The sequence below is a fragment of the Gobio gobio genome (assembly GCF_949357685.1).
Source record: "Gobio gobio genome assembly, chromosome: 5".
Taxonomy (NCBI): Eukaryota; Metazoa; Chordata; class Actinopteri; order Cypriniformes; family Gobionidae; genus Gobio; species Gobio gobio.
Window position 1 is genome coordinate 28,534,551 of NC_137101.1, and position 26,807 is coordinate 28,561,357.

General features: G+C 40.4%; 1 protein-coding gene across 1 annotated transcript in view; it reads left to right on the forward strand.

Moving 5' to 3' along the window:
• Positions 1 to 26,807, forward strand: part of tafa5a (TAFA chemokine like family member 5a) — a 230,963-nt gene that overhangs the window by 74,827 nt on the left and 129,329 nt on the right. The window contains exon 2 of the mRNA XM_079817531.1: positions 4,556 to 4,705. Coding sequence (XP_079673657.1) covers positions 4,556 to 4,705 — 150 coding nt within the window. The remainder of the gene's footprint in view (positions 1 to 4,555; positions 4,706 to 26,807) is intronic.

Genomic DNA, 26,807 nt, shown 5'->3' on the forward strand with positions numbered 1-26,807 from the left:
CTTCATCTCATCTCTTAGTGTCTTACTATGCTTATAGCAATGTAAGGGGAAGGGTTTTTGCAGTTCCTGTTGGGGATTTTCAGATCTGGCAGACAAATGCAATCTCTGCAGAAATAAGTGTTAAAGAGAAAGATGGATTTCCCGCTGCTACGCACATAGGACATATCATTATCCGACATCCAGAAGTGTGGAGGAGGGGAAGAATATAAATGAAATGAGAGTTGATGCAAAGATGAATAAAGAAATAGCTTTTTTATCATAGAGAGAGAGACAGTCTTGAAAGAAGAGGACATTTCCTGTCTTTTTAACATAGGTCATGTTTATTCTAGAGATTTTTGTTTCAAAGTGTTTATGTTTTTTTATGGTTTGAGGGAAATGGAAATCAGCAGAAGGAAGGAAACTTACACAACCGCAAATTTGCGTTTCACACAGCTCGCTTGCAGAAAGCAATTAAAAGAGGAAATAAATAAATAACATTGATGTTTTTTCAAAGTACAAGTTTCAGAGTTCTAATTGCTCTATTTATTTTAATTTCCATGTGTACTGAAAAGGTAAACACCTTTCGAATTTTAATGCAATCTGAAGGGAAAAACATGGGAGAAATTTCTTTCCCCGCCAGCGTTTTTGAACATTTTCACAATAATTTTATGGCCCCCAGAATATTTTGTTTTATGCATATCTAAACATGCAATGTACAACCCCAAATCAGAAAAAGTTGGGACAGTTTGGAAAACACAAAAAAAAAAAAAAAGAAGTGATTTCTAAATTTACTTTGACTTGTATTTCAATGCAGACAATATGAACACAAAATATTTCATGTTTTGTCTGGTCAACTTCATGTCATTTGTAAATATGCATCCTTTCCTGTAATTCAGACCTGCAACACATTTCAAAAAAAGTTGGGACAGGAGCAATTTAGGGCTAGTAATGAGGTAAAATGTTTAAATAATGATGTGATTTGAAACAGGTGATGTCAACAGGTGATTGTAATTATGATTTGGTACAAAAGCAGCATCCAAGAAAGGTCTAATCATTTAGGAGCAAAGATGGGCAGAGGATCGCCAGTTTGCCAACAAACACGTGAGAAAATTATTGAAATGTTTAAAAACAATGTTCCTCAAAGAAAGATAGGAAGAGATTTGGATATTTTACATTCAACAGTGCATAACATAATTAAAAGATTCAAGGAATCTGGAGGAATTTCAGTGCGTAAAGGACAAGGGTGCAAGCCTAAGCTGAACAACCGTGATCTCCGATCCCTCAGGTGGCACTGCATCAAGAATCGTCATTCATCTATAAGCGATATCACCACATGGGCTCAGGACTACTTTGGCAAACCTTTGTCAAGTACCACAATACGTAGTTACATCCACAAATGTCAGTTAAAACTGTACTGTGCCAAAAGGAAGCCCTATGTTAACAGTGTCCAGAAGCGCCGTCGACTTCTCTGGGCTCGGAGGCATCTGGGATGGACCATCACGCAGTTGAAATGTGTACTGTGGTCAGATGAATCAGTATTTGAGGTATTTTTTGGGAGGAATGGACGCCGTGTGCTCCGGACCAAAAGAAGAAAAGGATCATCCAGAGTGTTACCAGCAACAAGTCCAAAAGCCAGGGTCTGTCATGGTATGGGGTTGTGTCAGTGCCCTTGGTAAAGGTAACTTGCACTTCTGTGAAGGCACCATTAATGCTGAAAAGTACATAGAGATTTTGGAGCATAATATGCTGCCTTCAAGAAGACATCTTTTCCAGGGACGTCCATGCATATTTCAACAAGACAATGCAAAACCACATTCTGCACACATTACAAAGGCCTGGCTGCGGAGGAAGAGGGTATGGGTACTTGACTGGCCTGCCTGCAGTCCCGACCTGTCTCCAATAGAGAATGTGTTCAAAATGCGACAACGAAGACCCCGTACTGTTGCCCACCTTAAGACTTGTTTACAGGAAGAATGGGACAAAATTACACCTGAAACACTTCATCACTTGGTGTCTTCAGTCCCTAAACGTCTTATAAGTGTTGTGAAATGGAATGGCAACATTACAAAGTGGTAAATGCTTTACTGTCCCAACTTTTTTTAAATGTGTTGCAGGTCTGAATTACAGAAAAGGATGCATATTTACAAATGACATGAAGTTGACCAGACAAAACATGAAATATTTTTGTTCATATTGTCTGCAATGAAATACAAGTCACAGTAAATTTAGAAATCACTTCTTTTTTTTTGTTTTGCGTTTTCCATACTGTCCCAACTTTTTCTGATTTGGGGTTGTATCAAAAGAAAGAACAGATTTATTCTAGCTTCATGCACAAAGTTTGTGAACACTTGAATCTGGGTCAAAAAAAAAGTTACATTTGGAGCAAAAAGCTGAGAAAACTTTTTTTATCAAAGACTACGACCGGATTCAGAACGATGATCAAAACATAGATGGAGTAGATCTTGTCCATCAACACCCCTAATGTTTGCAAAATCCTATAGCTCGTCCTGGGTCTACATTTCATTCAGTAACATTAGGCAGTTTTATACTATTTAAAGGTGCAGTGTGTACATTTTAGCGGCATCTAGTGGTGAGGTTTGTGAATTGCAATCACTCACCCCTCCATTTCGAAGCACATAGAGAAGCTACGGTGGCCGATACAGGGCAAAAATGTCATCTGAGACAGCAGAGAGTAGCTAGCACTCTATAGAGCAGTTTGTCCGTTTAGGGCTCCTGTAGAAACATGATAGCGCAAAATGCCATTTCAATGTAAGGGGACCCGCGGTGTATGTAGAAAGCTCATTCTAAGGTAATAAAAACATAACGGTTCATTTTTTAAGGTCTTTTTACTCCACTGAAAACATAGTTATGTATATTATATTGCATTTCTGTTAATATATCCTCATAAATACTACACACTGCACCTTTAATGTTTATGATTATGATGTGGTATTATGATGTGGTATTTTACATATGCATATGATTACATGTGATATTGCTTGTTTATGCATATTCTCGTATGCGTTTTGATCAGGAGATTCTGTACTCTTTCAGAAGATGTGTCATAGTGCCCCTTAACACCGTATAAGAGTGATGTGTCATTGTGCCCCTTAACACCGTATAAGAGTGAAAACACGGAAAGCCGGGAAATTCTGTCAATGGCGGGGAAAGAGTTTAAAAAGTTGTGTAACCCACCTATCAGAATGTATGGCTCTATGAACAGAAGAGCAGCCAAATTATAAAATATCAGGAAGTTGTTTTCTCGTCACCTTTAAGAAGTCTCATCTAGACAGCAAACACACTGGCAAATGGATTTTTACATAATCCAACTCACACACTCTGCAATCTTTAGGCTAAAGGTTGTATAAATTCCATGAAAACACAAACATCTTGTTAAGCTTGATGTTGTTTAACCTTTGACCAACCACACACACACATTTGGTGCAGCAGTACGGCTGTGTATCTTAAGATTCTCCATTAGCCTGACTGTGACCTGTGCGTTAAGTTAATTAACCCTGTTCTATCTCAGCATGCTGACTCTGGGTCAGTTTAAATCACAGCTCTGACTCAATGCCAATCAGAACTCTCAGGTCTGGAGCAGGAAGCAGATTCCCTGTAGACCAGCTTCACATATAGACAGGTTAATCTGAGGGCTGCACAGAGAGGCAGAAGGTGACAAAGGGCCCTAACTGAAGCTTGGAAATGCTTTGAAGTTCTATCTATCTATCTATCTATCTATCTATCTATCTATCTATCTATCTATCTATCTATCTATCTATCTATCTATCTATCTATCTATCTATCTATCTATCTATCTATCTATCTATCTATCTATCTATCTATCTATCTATCTATCTATCTATCTATCTATCTATCTATCTACACTGTAAAAAAAAAGTTGAGAAAACTTAAAAGTTTAAGGCAACCAGCTTCAGAAAATTTTTGAGTTTTCTCAACTTAGGGTCAATTAGTTGTACAAACTTTTTTCATGTTAAATAGTTGAATAAACTTTAAAAGCTGAATTTTTCATACAAAACATAAGTTTTTTTTACAGTGTCTCTGTCTGTCTGTCTGTCTGTCTATCTGTCTATCTTTCTAATTTATGTTTACCTACGTTGCTGAAGTTGCTTTGCACTACAATCAAATTTTCATCTCTAGCACACACTGACGTAGAGAGTTAAGGTTAAAAATGATCAATTGTTTCTCATAGACAAACTGTTCCATACTGAGGAAAAAGTAAAAACTGTCTTCTCTAGAGTTACTAAAGAAATTTCAACAATTTCTCATTTTGATATTTTAATATGAAATCAAATATTTCTCATCAAATTCAAATTATTTGAGCTATGCTGCCCACATTACATTACTCGTATTGCATGTCTACAATTGTCTCATCTGACTCTATTTTTCAATTTAGAAATTACAAGATAATTATGTATAAAAGTTGATACCTATACATAGCATAACTGAGAACCCCATTAAAAAATAAACATGATTATGCCAGAAAGCTGACTGCTATGGTAATTTTTTGCAGTGTTCCCTTCTGAACCCCTATTCTATCTCTGGTTATGTCCTGCAGGTCAACTGGCAGCAGGCACCTGTGAGATTGTCACTTTAGACAGAGACAGCAGTCAACCACGCAGGACGATTGCCAGACAGACGGCCCGCTGTGCATGTAAGAAAGGACAGATTGCTGGGACAACGAGAGCCAGGCCGGCCTGCGTGGACGGTAAGATCATTTTTGGGGATTTATCAGTCAAAACAATGTCCTACCCTTAAAACTATTACATACCAGTCTTTTTTTTTTTGGTCAAACCTCTAATAGCTCAAGTTCAAGTTTATTTCGGGAATACATGGCCTCTCAGCCCAGTTTTACAGAATCACAATAGCATGACAGATGCTATTTTGTTCATTCCATGGTATATATACAGTGTCAATCTCCATGCATACTACGAATCACAAACATGTGACACATCAATACAAACATCACCAACAAGAGCGAGATCCGCATACAAAGAACAAGGAACTGCTTCTCATCTTCTATCACAGAGGTATTCAAAGTTAACTTGCAATAGCTAAAGATTCTCTATGCCACTGGTATTTTACTCCATCTGTTTCTATAGCTAAATGATGACCTGCGCATCTAAACAGGAACAATGATCATATCAGCTGTATGTTATATACAGATGCAATGTAGCTCTCTTGTACCATCAAGGACTTGCATTGTGATTTTCTACCTACTTCATATAACTGAAAAAGCATGTTATAACATTTTCTTGGATAACGATGATTAGACATGGACACCAGTTTTATCTAATATATGATGACAATGGTATAATTGCTGCCAGATATTCTCTTATTTATTATAATCTTATATAAGATCAGATGATTGTGTAATGAATGTTTCTAATAAGTTTCTAGTAAAATACCAAGAGCAACAGCCTCACACTGCATGAAAAGTGGGATTTTCGTCAGTATGTGGCACTGTAGATTGCCGTGAAACTTCAGGTTTACGACACGGCACGGCAATTTGCAGGCAACACCGAAAACTGCCGTAAATTGACGGAAATTGACATGGGCCTTGCTTGGCAGTTGTCCCCCCATGACCCCCCCCCCCCCCCCCCCTCTTAATTCTAGGGGAGGCTTTATCATGTAAATGAACATGCTGTGAGCTACACAAATGCAAATCAGAGTAGCAGCAGGGGGAGTTTTATCTAGGTTCTGAATTTTTTAAACTAAAACATTTTTCAGTTAAATGTACTCGTTTTAGTTCACATTACTAAAAAAAATTTTTTAGGGCAACCAGTTTGCTCCATTTTTTTAAGTAGATTCAACTTGTCCGGGCAAACAGAGTAGATTAATTACTCATTTATTCTCAATTACTCATGTCATTAGCAATAACCATGTAAAAAAAAAAAAAATACACACAAAATAAAAAGTTACGGTGTTATGCCTATATGTAATTGAAGCACTTTTGCCACACCCATTAACTTAAATAAAGTGAAAATAAATATAATAGGTTTTTCTGGAGCTCCTTGGTGGTCTGAAACCTCAATGAGGTTGAAGAATATAGGGAGAAATTAAGCCCCTCTGTGGACTGATTTCCTGACTCTTGATATCTCTCTCTCTCACACACACACACACATCTGTGCAGGCAGACACACACACACACACACACACACACACACACACACACAGGTCATGGCCATGACGCGTACAAAACTTGAAGACGAGCTTTAAACACAGGGCCGGATTAACCATTAGGGCAAATGGTCACTTGCCCAGGGGCACAGGACATCTAAGGGGCCCTGGGCACTGTCAAATATTATGTTAGATCACGTTATAAACGCAATCCTCACTTTCCTAATAATATGCAGATTTTTGCGACCCGTTCGATCAAAATATTATGTTAAATCACGTCAAAAACAGTGTCTGTAGCTTCTTGCGCTGCTGCTCAGCGAGAGGACGAGCTGTCACGCCGAATCACGTGACTTGAAGCTCTGAAATCAGCTGTTGAGGCGGGTGGACAAAATTTGGCCTGGTTTGGGGTCAGTTTGGTTGTTTTCAAACATCTACATTTTATAGTCTAATTGGTTAATAATAAACTCAAGTGTGCATCATGACACACACCGGCCCACATCCCCCTTCTCTATGACGTAGGGTCAGCTGGCATTGGTGTTGACGTCGCCGACGAGCACGCACTTTCAGCCAATCAGCGATCAGCAGGGAGTCGCGACTCGCGCTCATTCATGACAGGTTTTCAGCGCGAAATTGTAGCTGGATATCAAATGATGCCTATGCCAAAGTGGCATAAATATGTAAGTTATCTACAGTAATGAGTGGGAGAGTGACCCAACTCTCAAAACGTGGATTACACCTGTGACTCAAAGACTCTTACATATAACTAACTCAAAGAGCACGGTTGAATGATTGAATTGAAATAGTATATGACTCCTGTCCATCATGGTGTGCACACTGGCCTGATCAGGACATCTGCACCTTTTAAAGCGTCTAGACTGCGCTGTACTCGTCCCAACAGCTGCTGAAAGAGGTTTGAATAAACGATTAATCCATTTTGACTGTGTTAAGTTCTGCGTTATGTTCTATAAATATTGTACTTCACGAAAGACATAACTTTACTGTAGTTCTTTCTGAAGTTAAACACAAAGGTAAACGCATTATTGTTGTTAATTTTTTATTGTACAGTATCAGTGAATGACACATTTTGGCTGTGGTGTGTACAGTAAAGTGTGCGTAATGCCTGCTAATTACATTGTTTATTCCGATTATATTGGGCACTTTTCGCACTTAAATGATGCATGTGTTTTTCCATGGGTTAAAATCATCGGTTAATTTCGTGATTTTGACAGTTTCCACTTGGACATTTTAGTCATGCATGACTGTTTTTGAATGCCCTGTTTTGATCCATTTTCCTGAGAAATGTTTTTTATTTTAATTTTATTTTGACATTATTTGGTTTTAAGGAGATACAATGGTGCTAATCAGCCTTGATTGACATGGCAATAAAATTATATAACATTATTTTGGCAGTTCAAATTTTTGGCGTCTTTTTCTTGAATTGGGTGGGTTTTAGTGAGCTTTTTGGCTTGAAATCGTTGACCCAATCAGTCAACACTGTCTGAAATTTAAACAGGAGCGCTAAAAGAAAATTTAAAGAAATGAATGAAATTAGTCAACATTGTGAAACATATTACAAAAATAGCCACAATTTCACATTGTAGCATTTTAGAAATAAAAAATCTCTGGTTTTAAGTTAAGGCTTCACTAGCGGTCTGCTTTATTTCACTGTTGCAGTCAAAATATAATTGATTGGCTATATTGAAATATTTAATAATTACTCTGTAGCAGCCACCAAGTTCTGTGAAAGATTCATTGTAAAAAGTTATGTTAAACATTAGTGCATCATTAGTGTTCTGTCTCTTGAATGCACTTTATGCTGAGGCTATTACATACATCGCCACTGAGCATTGCAGAAGCCTGATTTTTTAGTATAGAAGTATAGGCTATATGCTCTTGGTGATAGCGACTTTGCGATTGTTGCTTTGGGGCAGGGGCAGGGGGGCCCTTGAGTCTTGTTGCCCAGGGCACAGGAAATTGTTAATCCGGCCCTGTTTAAACAGACGTGTTTTGGGCCATGTCCACGCGAAGCCGAACTTTCCCTATCCGATCTTTTTTTTTTCCTCGTTTCAAGATATATCAGCGTACACACGAGAGCATGAAAACGGCTCAAAACGATGTAGTATACATGCCAGGCCAGTATGTAGCACTGTAATTCTGCCACAGAAATACACTAAAAACGGAGAAGAAGAGTTGTGGCTAGAAGGGGTACGGCAACAGTCGGAGGTGAGGTAAAATCTCACAATAAAATAACAATAAATAAATTTGCTACTTACCAGATGTGTTTTATTAACACATACACCTATCCCAACCCTAAACATACCCTTATAATAATGCAAATACAGTAATTAAACAACGCAGTATTGATGTGCGCATGCCCAGTGCCCGTAGTTGTATCCCTTCAAGTCTTCCCTGCGCAGGACGTGGTGTGATGACATCATCGTTTCACACACGAAACCGCAAGGGTGTCGTTTTCAGATGTATCCACTTTAGGACCCGGTTTCAAAAAATAGCGGTTTCAGTCTCGCAAAACGCCGGATCCGTGTGGACGAAATGCCAATACGATAAAAAAATGTATACGTATACAGTGATACGCGTCTCCGTGTGGACGGACCCTTGGACTCTTTTTGCTTTGTGTTTTTGCTGCTTTGCTTTTCGTGATCAACAACGACAGGACGCCATTTCGCCTTCAGCTCCCCTTCAACTCCTCTGCATGGACGCGGCTAACTTTTTCGACTAATTTTCAGCTGTCTTCGTCTTCACAACTCTGAGGCAAACTGCAGGCGCTATGAACCAGAGCATGGGTAATGTAACGTTACGATTCAAAGAATATGCTTTTATTCAGCTGTATAAGGAAATGGATGCGTTAATAGATCCGAGCTTAAAACTGCACATTTTGTTTTCACAGACTATCCTCGCCTCATAACGAAGCCGTGAGCTTTTATCTGCTTGGAGCGATTTCCGCGAGTCCAGATTTAACCGCTGATCACGACGAAATTGTGTGTAAGTAACTTCTAATGTGTTTCTCATTCCTTGTTTAATTTTACAGTGACTGTTTTTATTAATACCAGTCTCATGTAATTGTTTTCCAGCTGCCTGTAAGACGTATTATGAATCGACACGCCGGAGCTTCAGATACAAACAACCTGAACTTACATCGCATGCGGAAACTGCGAAGTTTAGCTCGGAGTCGATCAAGAAGAAAAAGGGTGAGATTTATTATATTAGATCCGTTTTTTGTCAATGTGAGTATTTTTCAGGTTGCTTATTGTCTTTATGGATTGTATTACAGTTGCTGGAAGCGAAAGTGTGCTGGATGAGGTGGACATTTGGAAGTCCGCGACCATTGAACTCATATCTGACGAGGAAGACGGCTTTGTTGATGGGGTGTCTGGATGGATTGTGCGGCCACCGCCCTCTCGCAGCCTGGAGCACGCCGAACTTTACATTACATTACGAGACATTACTGCTGCACTGTACATAGTTGTGTGTTTAACAATAAAGCTCTTTCTTTGAATAAACAGCTGTGTTTTATAAATGAAGCCCTTTCTTTGAATGAACGGCTGTATGCTTATAAATGAAGCTCTTTCTTTGAATAAACGGCACGGTCCGTATAATTTTCCCATATATTCCTTGATGGTATGAATACTTTATAGCACAATAACATTAATATAAAACAAATTATTACAACATAAATTATATATTTATTATTATTATTGGGGTTTACATTTATAATGAGCCAGGGGGACCAATAATGATTGGTTTGCAGTGATCTGCCAACCAATCACGAGGGATTTTTCTTTTTTAAATGTAGTGGCTTCAGCCAATAGTGAGTGAGTAAATTCAAGTCTGGCCGTTGACTCTCTGGTTTCGCTGCTATTCATATGCTAATTAGAGGCGTCGCACCTCCGCGCGGTCTCAGCGGGGGGCTCTCCACCTACGTCATGGTTCGTTTACGACAATTTGTGGCACAGACGAACGCGACGTTCGCTGCCTCTAAATTGTCGAAAACTGCCAAAAATAGGGAGATTTCCGGGAGTATACAGGCGTTTACGGGGTCGAAAATCCCACTTTTCATGCAGTGTCAGATATAAAGGCAGTGGACAAAACTGCCTTAGACATAAAAGAATTGGATGACGGCATCAGACAAAACTTAAGAAATGTGTCATTCATTACCCGTCCAGGGGTGCGTTTCCCATACAACAACGTAACTCGCTGCTGAACTACCATAGTCTATGTCTACTAACAAATCTACTAGCTAGTCACGACTGTTTCCAGAAACGTATTGTCGCAAATTGGTCGTTCAACCACGATGGTTAATGATGTCATGCACGTGGTGGAGTAAAATCTTCTTATAATGAATCCGTTTGAGCAGTACTAGAGCAGTATGCACATGCACACTCTTCAAAAATGGTGCTTTAAATCTCTTGACAAACTAAAAGATGTAAATTACATTTGTATGTATTCGAAATAAAAGATATAGATTACTAAATGTCAGCTTGCTTATTTTGCTCAAGATAAGGATTTATTAAGTCCACATGTCGTGCAAACAAGAAAGTATGCTTCTAACCACAGGTCGAGAGTAGTCGTTCCAACCACTCAAGTTTGCGATGCTGTTTGCGAATGTTCGAACTATGGTTTCGGGAAACACAGACTCGTTGAACTATGTTGATAACGACGGAACTTGCAACCATAGTTTGCTAACAATGCTTTTTGGAAATGCACCCCTGGGTGTTTCCCTGCCTGCAACCGGAAATGCTGGGATAAGCTAGCCTCCCTGTGGCCATATATAGGACAAGTAGTTTAGGAAATGGATGGAAGAAGTTTAATTTGAAATTATGCTTTTACAGAGTTTACAACAAAAAGGCTCTGCAAAATACGGTATGCTGCTATAATCACCACAAGTGCCTAAAATGTGTCATTAAAAAAAAAAATATATATATATATATCATAATGATATGAAATTAAATTAATAAATGAAGATGACGGCGCCTATCTATGGTGGTCAAGGCCCTTGATTATAGCAGTGCATTTTTTGGCACCTTTTTCTTGTAAACTGTGTAAAAGCATCTTTTTGAATGAAACTCGTTATGAATTACATATTTTTGAGATTTTGTCTGATGCAATTTCATCTGATGGCCTTATGTCTGCGGGTGTTTTGTCTGATTTCTTTATGTCTGAAGCTGTTTCGGCAAATGTCTAATTGTAGAAGATCTGACACCTGATATTTTTGACCTGACAAAAGACCTGAAGCCTTTTATAAGGTCTAAAGAAGTCTTATTATGTAAACCGTACATGTGGCTTGTTGAGAAGACGTGCTATCACTTTTCAAAGAGATACGTTGTATGATTTTCAATGAAAGAAACAAAAAAAACAGAAGATCCTAGCATCCAAGTCAAGTGCGTTTTAATGTTGTAGTGCTATATATTGTTTCGAAGCAGCTGTACAGTATGTATGTGCCTTACAAGTTTGATATTGTTCCAGATATAAGTGCCCAGAAGCAGGACACAGTCCACCAGAGGGAAAGAGAAAGGAGAGAGAAGAGAAAAGAGAGAGGTAGAAACGAGACAAATGGAATTTCAATCAGATTAATCAGCTGGAGTCCTCAAGGTCTCAGCACAATTGTCATATGTGATGAGACATGCTGTGTCCTTCAGTCTGTGGAGGTCAGTCCACCCACAGGATAATCCACAGAGCACAGACCCAAAATGCTTTACTCCTAGGGTTGGAAATTTGGGACAATTTCTTAAGGTTTATAATGTGAGTATTTGGCTCCAACTTTCTGTGCAAAGGGAACCCTGTCCAATTATCACACGGGATGAGCATTCACATTTGTGTGTGTGTGTGTGTGTGTTCATGTTTTTTATATCCCGGTGGGGTCTTCAACCTGAATGCACACAGACTCATGGGGACTCGTGTCACCGTGGCTCTTAAATTAAGGTCCCCATGAGGAAACAAGCTCATCAATCATACAGAATGAGTTTTGTTTTTTTGTAAAATGTAAAAATGCTGAAAATTCCCTTTCGAGGGAACTCGCACTGCGTCGGAACGACGAATTTGGGGATGCTCCCTTAGCAACAGCGTGCCTGAAGTATGAATGAAACTATTCCAATCCTGATTGGTGTTGCGTCATGACGTAGATGTGACGGCATACCCGGAAGATACATAAGGGGGGCCGGCGCATAGTAATGGCAGTTATCACTCTTCAGCATAGCGCTCTGTGTACAAAAATGTCTGTCTATTTGGTGTTGTTTTTCACAAAAAATAATATATATATATATAAAAGTGAAAAGTATGGCGACTCAATACCAGCGTTGTGTGCACCCGTGTCCCTGTTATATGTTGGGCACGGACTAATATGCTTTGTGTACAGTGCCTGGGCGTGCAGCACGCTAACGCAGCTTGCGAGGAAGCCGCCTGCGGCGATTGTGATAAGCTGCGGCCCAGGGTGCTTTGCTCGCGGCTGGCCGTGTTCAAGGAGGCCGGCCAGCCTCGTGAGCACGTGGATCGGGTCCCGTATCTGGATTCTGAGGAATCAGACGTGCTCAGCATTGAGGCAGTTGAAATTATAACGAGAGCTCGCCACTTCTTAATGCAGGATTCAATCTCACGTTGCTGAGGCAACGCGCAGGTTACAGGTCTGCAATTAAAGTCACACACGCGATCGGTGTGCATGTGATACTTGATGACTTTCATCTCGAGGGAGAAAAGCCAATTGTATCAACGTGTAGATTACGAGACCGTATAAATACTTATTAAATCAGTATCGTCTGGTGATTATGGCTGCATTTAATTCTGAGGAATTCAAATGGAATATTGAGGAGTTTTTGAGGAGTTAGATATTTTTATAGAGAGACCTCTAGAGAGACCTACGGCTGGCAGCGAACGCGTCCACACACTGAGAATCATTCTCGACTGCTCCCTGCCGGTCAGTCGCTTCAGGGGGTCGTGAGTGAGGCTCAGTGGACACCCGAAGCCAGCCTCGAGAGGAAGCCAGCCACAAAACGTGCTCCTCCACCAGACAGGGAGTCCGGGTTCTATAGCCGGTTCTTCATAGTTCCTAAGAAGGATGGCGAGTTGTGTCCAACTTTAGATCTGAGGTACTTGGATCATTCTCTGAGGAGATTCAGATTCAAGATGCTTACAATTCCTCCGTCATGATTCAGATCCAGTCTGAGGACTGGTCTGTCACGATGGATCTGAAGAGGACGCATACTTCCATGTATCCATCCTTCTGTGTCACAGGAAGTTCCTGAGGTTTCCTTTCGGGGGCGAAGCGTACCAAAATCGGGTCTTAATGCAAGCGTGATGCAATGCCATATGGCCTGGCTTTCCCCTCGCAAGTTCTCGGGTGCATGGATGCAGCTTTGGCTCCAGCTGAGTCCCTGGGGCATCCGTGTGCTGAACTACATCAACTGAGGTCATATTGGCCCAGTCGCGAGTAGCAGCAGTTCGGCATTGAGGTGTCGTCCTTGGTTGCTCTCAGTGCTTGGGGTTGAGACTCTTCACGCATTAGCGTGTTGACGCCTTCTCAGAGAACCATGTTCCTGGGAGTCGTATGGTATTTTATACGTTGTGGGCACAAGTGTCTCCCGTGTGTATCAAGTCCATACGGGTCTCTAAAATGAAGCTAGGCCACAGCATCACTGTGAAGCAGTTTTAAGGACTGTTGGGGCCCATTGCAGCTCCGTCCAACAGAATATCTCTTGGCCTGCTGCACGAGACCCCTACAGTGGTGGCTGGGAATCAGGGGGGTTTCCCTCGAGGGGAAAACCATTCTGTATGATCTGGGTAACGCGCAGATGCCTTCGTTCCCTCATCATATGGAAGAGACCTTGGTTCCTGTCCCGGGGGCCAGTGCTGTGTGTCCCCAGGGATCAAAACCAGGGAGCAGATGTCCTGTCGAGGCAAGGGCAGAGTCCCGGGGACTGGCGACTCCCCCCAGAGGTGGTGGAGGCCATGTGCAAGAGATTCGGCCCAGTGGGAATGGATCTGTTCGCTGTCCACTGTGGTTTTTCTCTCAGTGATGCAGACATGGCCGAGGCTGCGCCTGTATGCATATTCCCCGATCACTCTGCTCCCGGGAGTCTTGGAGCGGGTCAGCTGAGAAGGGATCAGCCTACTCTTAGTAGCACCCGGCTGGCCGACCCGGGTATGGTTCTCAAACAATGTAGCACTGCTAGACAGTCTCCCGTGGCAGGTCCCTCTGAGGAGGGATCTGCTGTCTGAGGCATGGGGCACAATATTTCACCACTGCCCAGAGTTTAGGGACCTCTGGGTCTGGCCCCTGAGGGGGCCCGGTACCTAGAGGCTGGACTGTCAGCAGATGTGGTCGAGACCTTGCTCAGCTCCAGGGCTCCTTCCACCAGGAGACTGTACAGCCTTAAGTGGAATGTGTTTTCCACTTGGTGCAGGGAGCGTGAGCTGGACCCAGTTAACTGCCCAGTGGCTGGAGTTCCTCCAAAATCGCTTCACTACAGGTCTTACCACGTCCACATTCAAGGTGTACATGGCTGCCATTGGGGCTTTCCACGCTCCTGTGAGTGATGGGCCTTTGGGTAGGCACCATCTGGTTGTACAGTTCCTCCGTGGGGCTTGGAGGATGAGGCCTACGGCTCGTTCCAGAGTTCCAACCTGGGATCTGGCGGTGGTACATGAAGGGTTGGCTGAGGCCCCCTTTGATCCACTGAAGTCGACTGAGGCAAAGAACCTGACCCTTAAGGTGGCCTTTCTCCTTGCTATCACTTCTCTGGGGAGCGTGGGGGACCTTCAGGCCTTGGCGGTGACGCTGACTTGCCTGGAGTTTGCCCCTGGCGGAGTTAAGGCCATCTTACATCCTAAGCTGGGCTACGTGCCCAAGGTGCCATCTAGTGTGGCCAGGTCATTGGTTCTTCAGGCTTCCCATCCTCCGCCTGGAGTTTGCCCCTGGCGGAGTTAAGGCCATCTTACATCCTAAGCTGGGCTACATGCCCAAGGTGCCATCTAGTGTGGCCAGGTCATTGGTTCTTCAGGCTTTCCATCCTCCGCCTCACGTGACGGCGGAAGAAGGGAGACTTCACCTGCTCTGCCCGGTCAGAGCCCTAAAAATATATTTGGAGAGGTCTGTGCAGTGGAGGAAATCAGAACAGCTGCTAGTGTTTTTTGGTTCACCCAAGAAAGGGCTGCCTGCTCCTACTCAGACAATCAGCAACTGGATTGTCCAGGCTATAGCCACGGCGCAATTTGCCTTCACTGATGGCCGTGAGGGCTCATTCCACAAGGGGCATGGCCTTTTTGGAGTCCCGATGCAGGATATCTGCGAGGCGGCTGGGTGGGCTACCCCACGCACTTTTATAAGATTTTACAGCTTACACCTCCCTACGACGCCCGGCGCTAGGGTGCTCCAGTCCTAGTTGTGCCTGGTCTCCAGCTTCACACTAGGGCAGGCGTGACCCTCGGTGTGGCCTAGTGGGTAGTCGTTTACCCAAATTCGTCCTTCCGACGCAGTGCGAGTTCCCTCGAAAGGGAACGGCTCTGGTTATGTCTATAACTTGTTCCCTGAGAAAGGGAACGAGCACTGCGTCTCGTTGCCACACCTCGTCACGCCTGGAGCGCATGCTTCTTCGCGATAACTGCCGTTACTATGCGCCGGCCCCCCTTATGTATCTTCCGGGTATGCCGTCACATCTACGTCATGACGCAAAACCAATCAGGATTGGAATAGTTTCATTCATACTTCAGACACGCTGTTGCTAAGGGAGCATCCCCAAACAAGGGTTATAGACATAACCCGAGCCATTTTCTGTGATTGGTAGGTTTAGGGGCAGGGTTAGTGTAAGGGGATAGTCCTGGTAAACTCTACATTAGGGAGACAAAATGTCTCTACAAAGATGGTAATGAGGACATTTTTGGTCCCCATGAGGAAAACAGCTTATAAATCATACTAAATGATGTTATGATGTTTATGTAATAAAAATGCATACAGTTCCCTTTCAGTCGGTCACGTTTGACGTTACGTCGACGTCACCAACGTATTGGAATCACTTCAGGGAGCCCCCAGTACATCAGTGATGTCGACGTAACGTCTCTGTTCCCTCCTTAAGGGAACGAGGGTTACATACGTTACCGATATGTTTTCTGTGATGGGTAGGTTTAGGAGTAGGGTTATTGTAAGGGGATAGAATATACAGTTTTTACAGTATAAAAATCATGTTGACTATCGAATTTCCTATAAAACATGAAAACAGAACAGTTATGTATATTTATCTCATAAAAAATACATGTTTCTATATTTAATTGATTTTACTAGCCTTCTCTCCTATTTAAAACATGTTACAGTTTTTCTCAGTCGCTTTGGTAGATTTCTCGAATCATCCTCAACATTTGCAAAACAGTAAGTGCATTTCTCAAAACAATTCATACAAATAGCAAAACACCATGGATTACCTGCTAAAGTCAGTCTCTTGCTCAAAATCCTTAGTTCATCTCTCAAAAGTAAATATCTGTGTCAATTAACATGTCAGTGCCATCAGAATTACATGTCAATAGACAGTCAAATTGCTTAGTCATGTTGTCAATATAACAGTGTACTTTGGAGGGATGATCTGATGTAAACTATGGCTAAAGTTTTGATGACAATTATTGTAAATTGTAAGTTACACCTTATTGTATGTTGGAGTTTGTTTGCAAGAGACTGGACAAGATTCACATTTACGCTTTAACTGTTTGTACTGTAATTGTTGACAGACCATATCATTGCGATGTAAGAGTGGACTCCTCCAGGTGTTCAGGCTGGAGGGTTACCGAACGACTAAAGAAACGTTATCAGAAAGATGGAAAAAAACTTTGCATTTCTCGTTTATTTCCACCCACTGCAACTTATACCAATGACGGAAATAAGTGCAGTTACAATAGCAAAATATGTGGGAGAGCATTGCTATAATGTGACTATATTGTATTGCAATAGGGAGCACTTCAAAGTCAATACCAAATCAAAACTAGTCAGCACAGTATTTGTAATAGAAAGGATTTAATGACAAAATCTGGTTATGGTTACTCTTAAAATAGTTTCAAAATGGAAGTATGAGATGATAAACTTATACCATTAATAGTACACAACATGAATAGAATGTTACCTGAGAGAGAGAGAGAGAGAGAGAGAGAGAGAGAGAGAGAGAGAGGGGGAGAAACAGAGAGAGTGGGGGAGAGAGAGAGAGCAAGGAAGAGAAGCCCCAAAGACCTCGAGATCCAGAGAATAAAAGAGCAAAGAGCCAGAGAAAAAGAGAAAGAGCAACAGTTCCAATCTTCTTTTATCCCTTTCCCTGACCATGTGACCAAACCAAATGTGAGATATCCAAAACTGACCAATCATACCAAACTTCCCCCACTGTAAAGATGTGGCACCCATTTGGCATACAGGCCTCTCTATTGTCTTCCAGATGGCCCTCCTGATAAGGAATGTGGGTTGACAACAGTAAAGCAAATTTCTTTGTTGAATATCTTTGATTATTTTCAATTCCTTCAGCGGTACAGAAAGGACAGCACTGCATAGCACAAGGAAAAAAAACAAAAAAAAACAAAAGTAGAAACGTGAACATAGGACAATCTCATTAGGGAAAACTGTACATGTAGTGCTATAGGAATTACAGTGCAGTCTTCCTAAATGGTAAAATGGGCTGCATTTATATAGTGCTTTCAACAGACCCATGGCCATCCAAAGCGCTTTACATGTTGCCTCACATTCACCCATTCATACACGGCGGCGGTGTCAGCCATGCAAGGCACCATCCAGCTCGTCAGGAGCAGCTGGGGTTAGGTGTCTTGCTCATGGACACCTCGACACTTAGTCAGGTGGATTCGGGGATTTAACCACCAACCTTCCGGTTTGTAGACAACCTACATGAACCACTGAGCCACTGCCGCCCCTGCCCCTACACCTACACCTCCACCTCCTGGCTTTCTTGTCTGTTGGGCCACACATTCTCATCCACATCACAACGAATATATTGTAAAGGCTTATGCTATGAACTAATGCCTAAATGTTGTGGGAGGTGAGACTATTCAACAGAGACCCATTATAATACATTTTGATCAACATATGCAATTGATAATATAGGAAACAGCAGAGAATTGTACATAATCATTTGCATGGATGCAACTTGTTCAAATAAATGAGAAACTGCTTTTTTGATGTGCACAAGTGACACAAGGATGTGAAGATTGAACAGATAGTTATGAAATGTACCAAAGCGACTGAGAAAAACTGTAATATATTGCTTAAACAGCTGTTTCCTTGTTCCCTGTTTTGTGTTGCATTGTGAGCAATCCAAAAAAAAAAAAAAGAAACATGTCAAATTACATGTCAATTTTTTGTAATTGACGGTTATACATTTAGAGGACATCGTCGCCGTTGTTGACTTTCGTGTTGCATTAATGTGGACACCGTTATCAGTAATTTCACGCCTTCTGCTTCGTCTTCATGTGGAACAATGTGTCATTCTGGAAATATTGACCTGTATTAATATGGGGAGAAAAGGAAAAAGAAAAATGCTTTTGTCATCCTGAACAGTATGAAATTATATTTCCATCAAACATCACTCATTCAACTTTTGTCAAAGAAGTGTCAGATATTTGTGCAGACAAGAATTGTGTTAGTGTGGAGGATTCTTAGCCTGACAAGCCAGACCCACATCAAGATGTTTGGTCTGGAAACTCACCATTGACAGGGCTCAATCCGAGGGGCGGGATAAATATTTGTCTTTCAAATTCCCTCTGCACCCAATTGGATAGCGCCATGAGCGCCATGAGCGCCACAACCAACCAGAGCAAAGAAGAAGGTGAAGCCGAGCTAACGTTAGTTGATAGACTTTCGCCGTATCCGGTCGGCAAAACTTCGAACATATCTTCTTTTCTTAAGAATGACTTCAGTGCCGTTCTTTGTTCTTTTCTCAAAGAAAAGCTTAACTCCAAGGGCCCTATTTTAACGATCTGAAACGCAAGTGTCAAAGCGCGAAGCGCAAGTAACTTTGTGGGTGGGTCTCGGCGCTGTTGCTATTTTCCCGGCGGGATAAATGGCTCTTGCGCCCGGCACAAATCTAAAATGGGTTGGTCTGAAGTAGCTTCATTATTCATAGGTGTGGTTTGGGCGTAACGTGAATAAACCAATCAGAGCGTCATCCAACATTCCCTGTAAAAGCAGGTGCGCAAGTTCCATTATGGATTGCTATTATTATGGCGTATTATACCGCCAGGAGCGGTTCACAGCCGAGGAGACTGATGTTCTTGTAAGAGCAGTGAAAGACAGAGAAGTTGTGTTGTATGGGGATGGGAGAAACCCACCCAAAATAGCGTCAGTTAAACAGGCGTGGGAGGAAATAGCCACAATTGTTTCATCAGCTGGCATCCCCAGGACGTCGCACCAGTGCCGCAAGCACGCCGTGTAACGGGAGGTGGATCTGCCTCTACTCAGGACCTGACGCCAGCAGAGGACATCGCTGCGTCCACCCTCACCGATTTTTTTTCCTGGTTCTTGACGGACAAACCAATTTGTTAGATGTCCTTATATACATGTCTTGCCAGAAGTTGCCACTATTGGGCAAACAGGTCTCCTTAATTATTAGACTACAATAAGCCTGAATAATTTGTAAGCTAGATTTATGCCTATTTTTTCACATCTTCGTGGCACACCACAATGATTTCCGTCATCTCATGTGTTAATATTTTTTAGTGTAACAATTTATGATTTGCAAAAATAACTGTTGCATCTGTGTAGATTACATGAGCAAAGTGTATGCGCGTTGTGCACGCTATACATTATAGTCAAGCATGCGCCCTTAAAATAGCATAATGAACAACGCGCAACGCGCCACTGACTTTAGACTAGGTTTTTTCTGGTCAGTGGCGCAAATGTTTAATGGAACAGCAAAATAGCACCAGGGATTGTTTGCGCCGGAACACGCCTCCTTTTTTGCGCTGAACCGCCCAGGTAGCGCAAGTTCATTCACTAGTTTAGCGACGTGCTTCTGTGGAGGGAAAAGCGCGCTTTGCGCGGGTGCAAAATAGGAATGACACATGCGTCGGTGTACAAAGTCAATTGCGCTGGGTGCAAGATAGGGCCCCAAGTCTTCCAGAGTCGCGGCCAAAGCCGATTCAAAAGACCGCTGTTCGTCAGCTTCTTTATTTACGAGTAACAAGCAGAACCTCCGCAACTCTGCCATGACGTGCCGTCATTAATTTAAGCCCGCCCACCGACTCTACACACACTGTGATTGGCCTGACCAGAGTTTGGTTTTTCCAGTTTGGTCTACCGAAAGTTGCTAGACTACACTCGCAGCAAAATACATTTTCTGCCGCTGGGGTGCATCTAGATTTCTAGGCTAGAGGATTCTAGGAATACGAATTGTTTGATTGTGGTTTGTTGGAATGGAGACATGAAGTAATTTGCTTCTGAAATCACAATAACACTAATGGAAGCTAATGCTATATTATACAGTTGCTTTCTCTAGATTGAGCGCATAAAAGCTGAAACACTGAATGCATTGCATGCAATTAGAAAGCTGATGACATAATTAACCAGAGACATCTGATGAATGGAGGTGAACAGAAATGCATTCTGAGATTTTTTGCTGTTGACAAAAATGGCACATGCTGTAAATAACACAAATCTTACTGAACAGCAGCAAGCACAACAAAACATTTTTATTAAAAATTATAAATAAAATAAAGTCCAATTCAACATCTTTGAACATAAAACATAAATTCCAATTTGTAAATCCAAAGTGCATACCTCAAGGGTTCGCTTTTCAGAAATTTCCCATAGTTTCATTATTGTGCACTGTAAAACCCAACACGTTCAGCTAACTCATTTCATTTGAGGACACAGATTACCTCAAACCATTTAAGTTTATAAAAATCAATAGTTATGGGTGCTCTGCACTTATTTTAATCAAGTCCACTAAAAAAGGATATTTCTTAATATACAATTAAACTTTACACTGCATTCAAATACTTGATATAGCTGAACCTTCCCTATATTGAGTAAAACAGCTGAAATTACAAACTTTAAATGAACTCAGAGTGCTTGCGGTTACTGCTAGCTCACACTAGCACACACAAAGTCAAATCTAGTAAGTTAAGCTAACTCATTAAATTTGAGGACACCGATTACCTTAATTATTTTAATTTTAGAAAACAATAGTTATGAGTACTTTGAACTTATTTCAATTGAGTTCACTAAAATAAGACCCTCATTGCAATCAAGAAATTAAGTGATTCATTAAGTGATGATTGAGCATTAGTGATGAATACCTGATGACAATGAGCAGAATCACAGAAGGAAAGAGAAACACAAGAACAACAACTGACTTAAGACACAGCTTTAGATGAAATAACGGAAGATAAAAGAAGACATTAAATCTCTGAAGATCTCAACAGAGGAGGATTAAACAACTCCACAAACAGCATTACCAGCCTCACACATTACTAACCAGCCTGACTTTATTTCTGTCATTTCTGTTATATTGAAAATAATAGTTTAATTGAAGTCACCATGATGGAGATGAGTGTTTGCTTTAGTTGGGCACTTCAATTTTAATAGAATAATGTCTCATGTAGGCCTATATACACTCTCGCCAAACTTTCCGCTCCTCACTGCGTGCAAAACAATAAGCAGTAAGCACTGGAAGTGATTTTGAACTTAAGCTGATCAGTCAAAAATATATATTTGTTAACGGCTAATAGTAAAACATAACCTCATATACATCTGCATAAACCCACGCTTGCTCTGTCTCACTATGGTCCAGATTTACTAAACAGGGCAAATTAGCGTGAGGGCGCAATTCCACAAAAGAGCCGATGGGAGGGGTAAGTTCTGTGCAGGATCTACTGATGACGTGCAAATTAAAGAACACACACATAGCCGAAGCATTTACATACTGACCAATGCAATCTACCAAGAGCAAAGCAAATTAGCGTCTGGCTTAAGACATGCTTTTTTTGGGCGGTAATTAATGATGCAAAAAAACCTGTAAATTGACAATCACAAACCTTAGTAAATCCCATTTGCGAGATTCATTTAAATACTCTCCTCCCATAAATTTTGCATCTGAAAGGGAAACTCACAAATGCATATGCAATAAGGTCAGACGCAAAAATAACAGCATTTCACCGCTAATTTCTCACTGCGTGTCTTTAATAAATCTTGACAATAGTTTTTTTAATACCAAAATAGAGTTTCAGTTGGCGCAAGATGTTAGGCTACGTTCAGACTATCAGTCCGAATTCGATTTTTGTGCATTTCCGATTGAAATCCGATAAGATTTGTCAAGTCTAAACAGCCAAAAATCATATGAAATGCAATTGCAGAAACAAGGTTGTGTGGTTGCAAAGTGAGGGTCGAGCAGAAAAAGACAATTTAACGAATACATTTTTTGAAACCGGCAGAAAGGACAGCACAGAATAAAACCACTCATACTAGACCCCTATGGTTCTGCCGCTGCCTCAGAAGACGCAGTAGTCCAATGCGCGGTGGCTGCACAATGTCATGTTGTAAACAAGACAACATCTTTATTGCAAACCCCTCTATGTTACGGTTGTTGTTGCTGTTTTTGCCTTATGCCTACTAATGCAACGTTATTGCCATAGAGACCAATACAGATATTCCGGAAAACGGAAGAGCTGCATGTATCGCAAATATGAACATTTGCGATACACAGTGTGAACGTCAATAATTTTAGGTCAGAAGATTCCAATCGGATACACAAAACATTGGATTTGGACTGACAGTATGAGCCTCAGTAAATCTGGCCCTTAGTCTCACACCTGTGCATGCACTGTCACCTAGTAAAGCACTTATTAATGCCAAAGATGGTTACCAGATGTTTATAAGGGGTTGAGTTTGTATAATTTTGTCTGTCAGCTTTGTTTCACAACAAAAGTATAGCTTTTTTTTTTCTTTTCTTTTTTTCTTTTAATGTTCTACTGAAGATTTTAAAGCATAGAGCCCTGGGATATTTATAAAATCCACTGCATTGTGAATGCACCGCATTGACTGTAATCTTTAATAGGAAAATTGGAAATAAACTGTCAAACCTCGCTAGTCACTAAGCATTCAAACTCTACAAACTCTTCTGGAGAGTGAATATGTTAATGTAGTGTTGTTAATGTTAATTTTAGTGTTATTTTTCTATTATTTTTTTAAGGATTGCTTATCAGTAAGTAATGTGGTTTTGGATGGCTTTTTAGAAACTATGCACTGAACAGTGAACAGCTCTCCAAACAGACGTGCAGCACAAACATTAGCATACAAATTACAAGATTTGCATGGAAGTATTAATTTTAAAAGACTCCTGCCACCCACTACCATTCACTTACACTTCTGTTAAAAGTAGGTTTTATTAGCATGAATATATACAATTTCAGCAGTCAGATTGTGTTGAGTGATGGATGCGAATGGATGCATATTTGTATAAAAAAGGCTAACAGGGCTATGAACTAAGACAAGGTGAGTAGTTGAATAATGGAAATGTTTTACATTGTAATGGTCCTGTGAGGAATTTTCTAAAGACTAACGAAAGTATGAAAAATTAGCAGTGGATATCACATAAAAGATGTGGTGTGGTTGAAAGGTGGGAGAAAAAAACGTTTTTCGGCACCCCATGAAATCAAGAGACAAGAGAATGCATTGCCACAAATTAATTATTAAAAGTTATTTCAAGGGCTATGATCTTTTTTCCCAATTTATGTATTACAATAACTTTGATGAAAATATCACAGTACAATTAGGTAGAATTATTCTGAATTATTTTGTTATAAGTGCATTATTATCTCTTTACTATACCAGCCCAGTCCTGTCCAACCTTTAATATTAAAGGTTTGTTGCTGTATTAGGGAATTCATGTATATTTTACAAAAGCACATTCAAATCTGTCTTTGTATTTTGTAGATTTGTGCAAATAAATCCACCTTGTGTTGTAGAGAAATTAGCTGAATGTGCTGGAGCTGTGGGGTTGTGGGCAGTTTCTAGCAAATGAGTGTGAAAAAGGAAGGTACTTATAGATGTATGGCAGCACTGGCCAAATTATTTCCTCTTTAATAAATGCTGTTACCCCCACAGTATCTAAACCCCTCATCTTCACATTATAGCAAACCAGGCCATTCCCATGATAAAGTACTACCAGGTGTACAGAGGCTACCAAGCTGTTGATTACATCAATTGTTATTGATGTTCCATTAAGTACCGTTTCTTTTGTTTCTTTCTTGTAATTAATCATTAACTGCTGTTTTTTCCAACTTGTAGTTTTAGTGTACCGCCAGCATGGTGCTTAGACCTTACCTGTTCTTTGATGACTGAAGCAAAAAACTATAAAGACAATTAAATAATTTGTTGGAAATTGTGTGATATGTGATAAAAAGAGCTAAGGGACTTAATACTGTTTTTCCAATCAAGTATAATTAAGATAGTTATATAGCCCACACCCAAAATGAAATAGATCTGTTTCATTTATTTAATGGAATTGTAAAATGCTAGATTCTAACCGGTTAAGAAATTAAGTTATTAAATAATTTAATGTTGACTGGCATGGCTATGAAGTAATTACAATTCTACTGTATAAGCATCTCACTTAAATGATTAAATTATCAACATTTCCTGAAAATTTACTCATCCCCATCTCATCCAAGATGTTCATGTCTTTCTTTTTTCAGTCGAAAAGAAATTACATTTTTTGAGGAAAACATTCCAGGATGTTTCTCCACATAATGTATTTCAATGGCAACCAGCGGGATGAAGGTCCAAATCAATGCAGTTTCAAAGGGCTTCAGAAGCTCTGCACGATCCCAGCCAAGGAAGTGGGTCTAATCTAGCAAAACCATCTGTCATTTTCTAAAAAAATAAAAATGTATATACTTTTTAACCTTAAATGCGCAACTTCTGTGTTGTTCTTCTTCACAATGTATGACATCATCACGTTGGAAAGGTCACACACGTGACGTACATGGAAGTACCGTCCCAGTGTTAAAATGAATGTGCAAAGACTAATCAAACGCCCTTTACAAAAATAAAGGTAAAACAACGGTGTCAGACAATTTTAAAGTTGGAGGAGAACATGAGATGGAGTTTTTCGGCACTGGGTCGGTACTTCCACGTACGTCATGGACGTGACCTTTCCGACGTGATGACGTCATACGTCATGAAGAAGAACAACACAGAAGTTGTGTATTTGAGGTTAAAAAGCCTTTTGAAGTGCTTTGAAACTGCATTGTTTTTGACCTTCAACCCTTTGGTTACCATTGAAGTCCATTATATGGAGAAAAATTATGGAATGTTATCCTCAAAAAACTTAATTTATTTTCGACTGAAGAAATAAAGACATGAACATCTTGGATGAGATGGGGGTAAATGACAATTTATATCATATTCATATATTCTCTCTTTCCCTCTCTCTCTTTCTCTCTTTCACTCTCTCTCACACACACACACACACACACACACACACACACGTGGTATCAGAATAATTGATTCGCTTTGCATTGGGTTGATTGGCCATTTCAGGGTGTCTTAATCTTTAATAATTCAATGGTCCATTGTGAATTATTCCACATTTAATTCAACAATGCTTGGTGTAAGCCACATCAGAAACTGTTGAAAATGTTTTCATAAGATACAGTTATACTTAAATTTCGGTTAAAGGTTTCTTGATTAAGTATGTTGCATTCTGTCAGTGCCTTCATTCTGTATGCATGCTAGGGTTGGCCAAAATTAAAGCAAAATTAAGTAGTTAAAATATGTCTTAAGTGATAAAACTAACACAGCTATGTACCTGTACTTCTAAGGAACTTTTATTTTGAAAGTCCATAAAACTCCCTATGGATGTTGGGAGTCTTGCAAATGATGTATGTATAGTTAGCAGTGATACATTTTTATATCATAAAAGGGACTTAATTTTTTATTAGGGGTGTCAGTTTACGGTTGCCAAAATTTCACTGAAAGTGCAAAGTGCAGAGGAGAGGAAAATAAACGTTTTTTTTTTTAGTAGAAGGATTTAACTCCGCGATCTGGATATGAACATCATTAATATTGAAGTTTGTCAGACACGAACTGTTGAATGATGAAGTTGAAAAATTGAGTGTTTTCAAAATGGGATTATGCGTCATAAATCTAATAGAGAAATAGACGAGGAGAGTCAGAGCTGGAAAGTGTTTGTTCTTCTGCTATTCTCTGAGAAAATGAGTCAAGGCAAGTCTGGATTTGCTTGTGCTTCATGTTTACAGCTACTCATATAAAGACACGAAACAATATAGTATGATTTCAGGATTTATCTGTTATTTATCTGTTTAATCTAAAAAATTGTCATCATTTATCTACCCTCATATCGCTCCAAAACCCCTGACATTCATTCTTCTGTGGAACACAATGGGATCTTAATAACAAAGCTATTTTTCCCCATAAAAAGTCACTGACAGGCTCCAAATATGACAACAAAGTATCATAAATGTACTTAATTTGAATGAGGTATGTTAAAATTTGCCAAAATAAATCAATTAAGATAATGGCAATTGCAATTGAAATGCCAGCTTGTTCCAATTTGGCCCTCAAGAATACTGTGTATTTGAGCCACCATCCAATACACTTAGGAATCCACTGCATCTATTTTGTATTATTATTATTAGGGGTTCAAGCACGAAGTGCTGAAACCCTATTGTAATTGTAAGGGTTT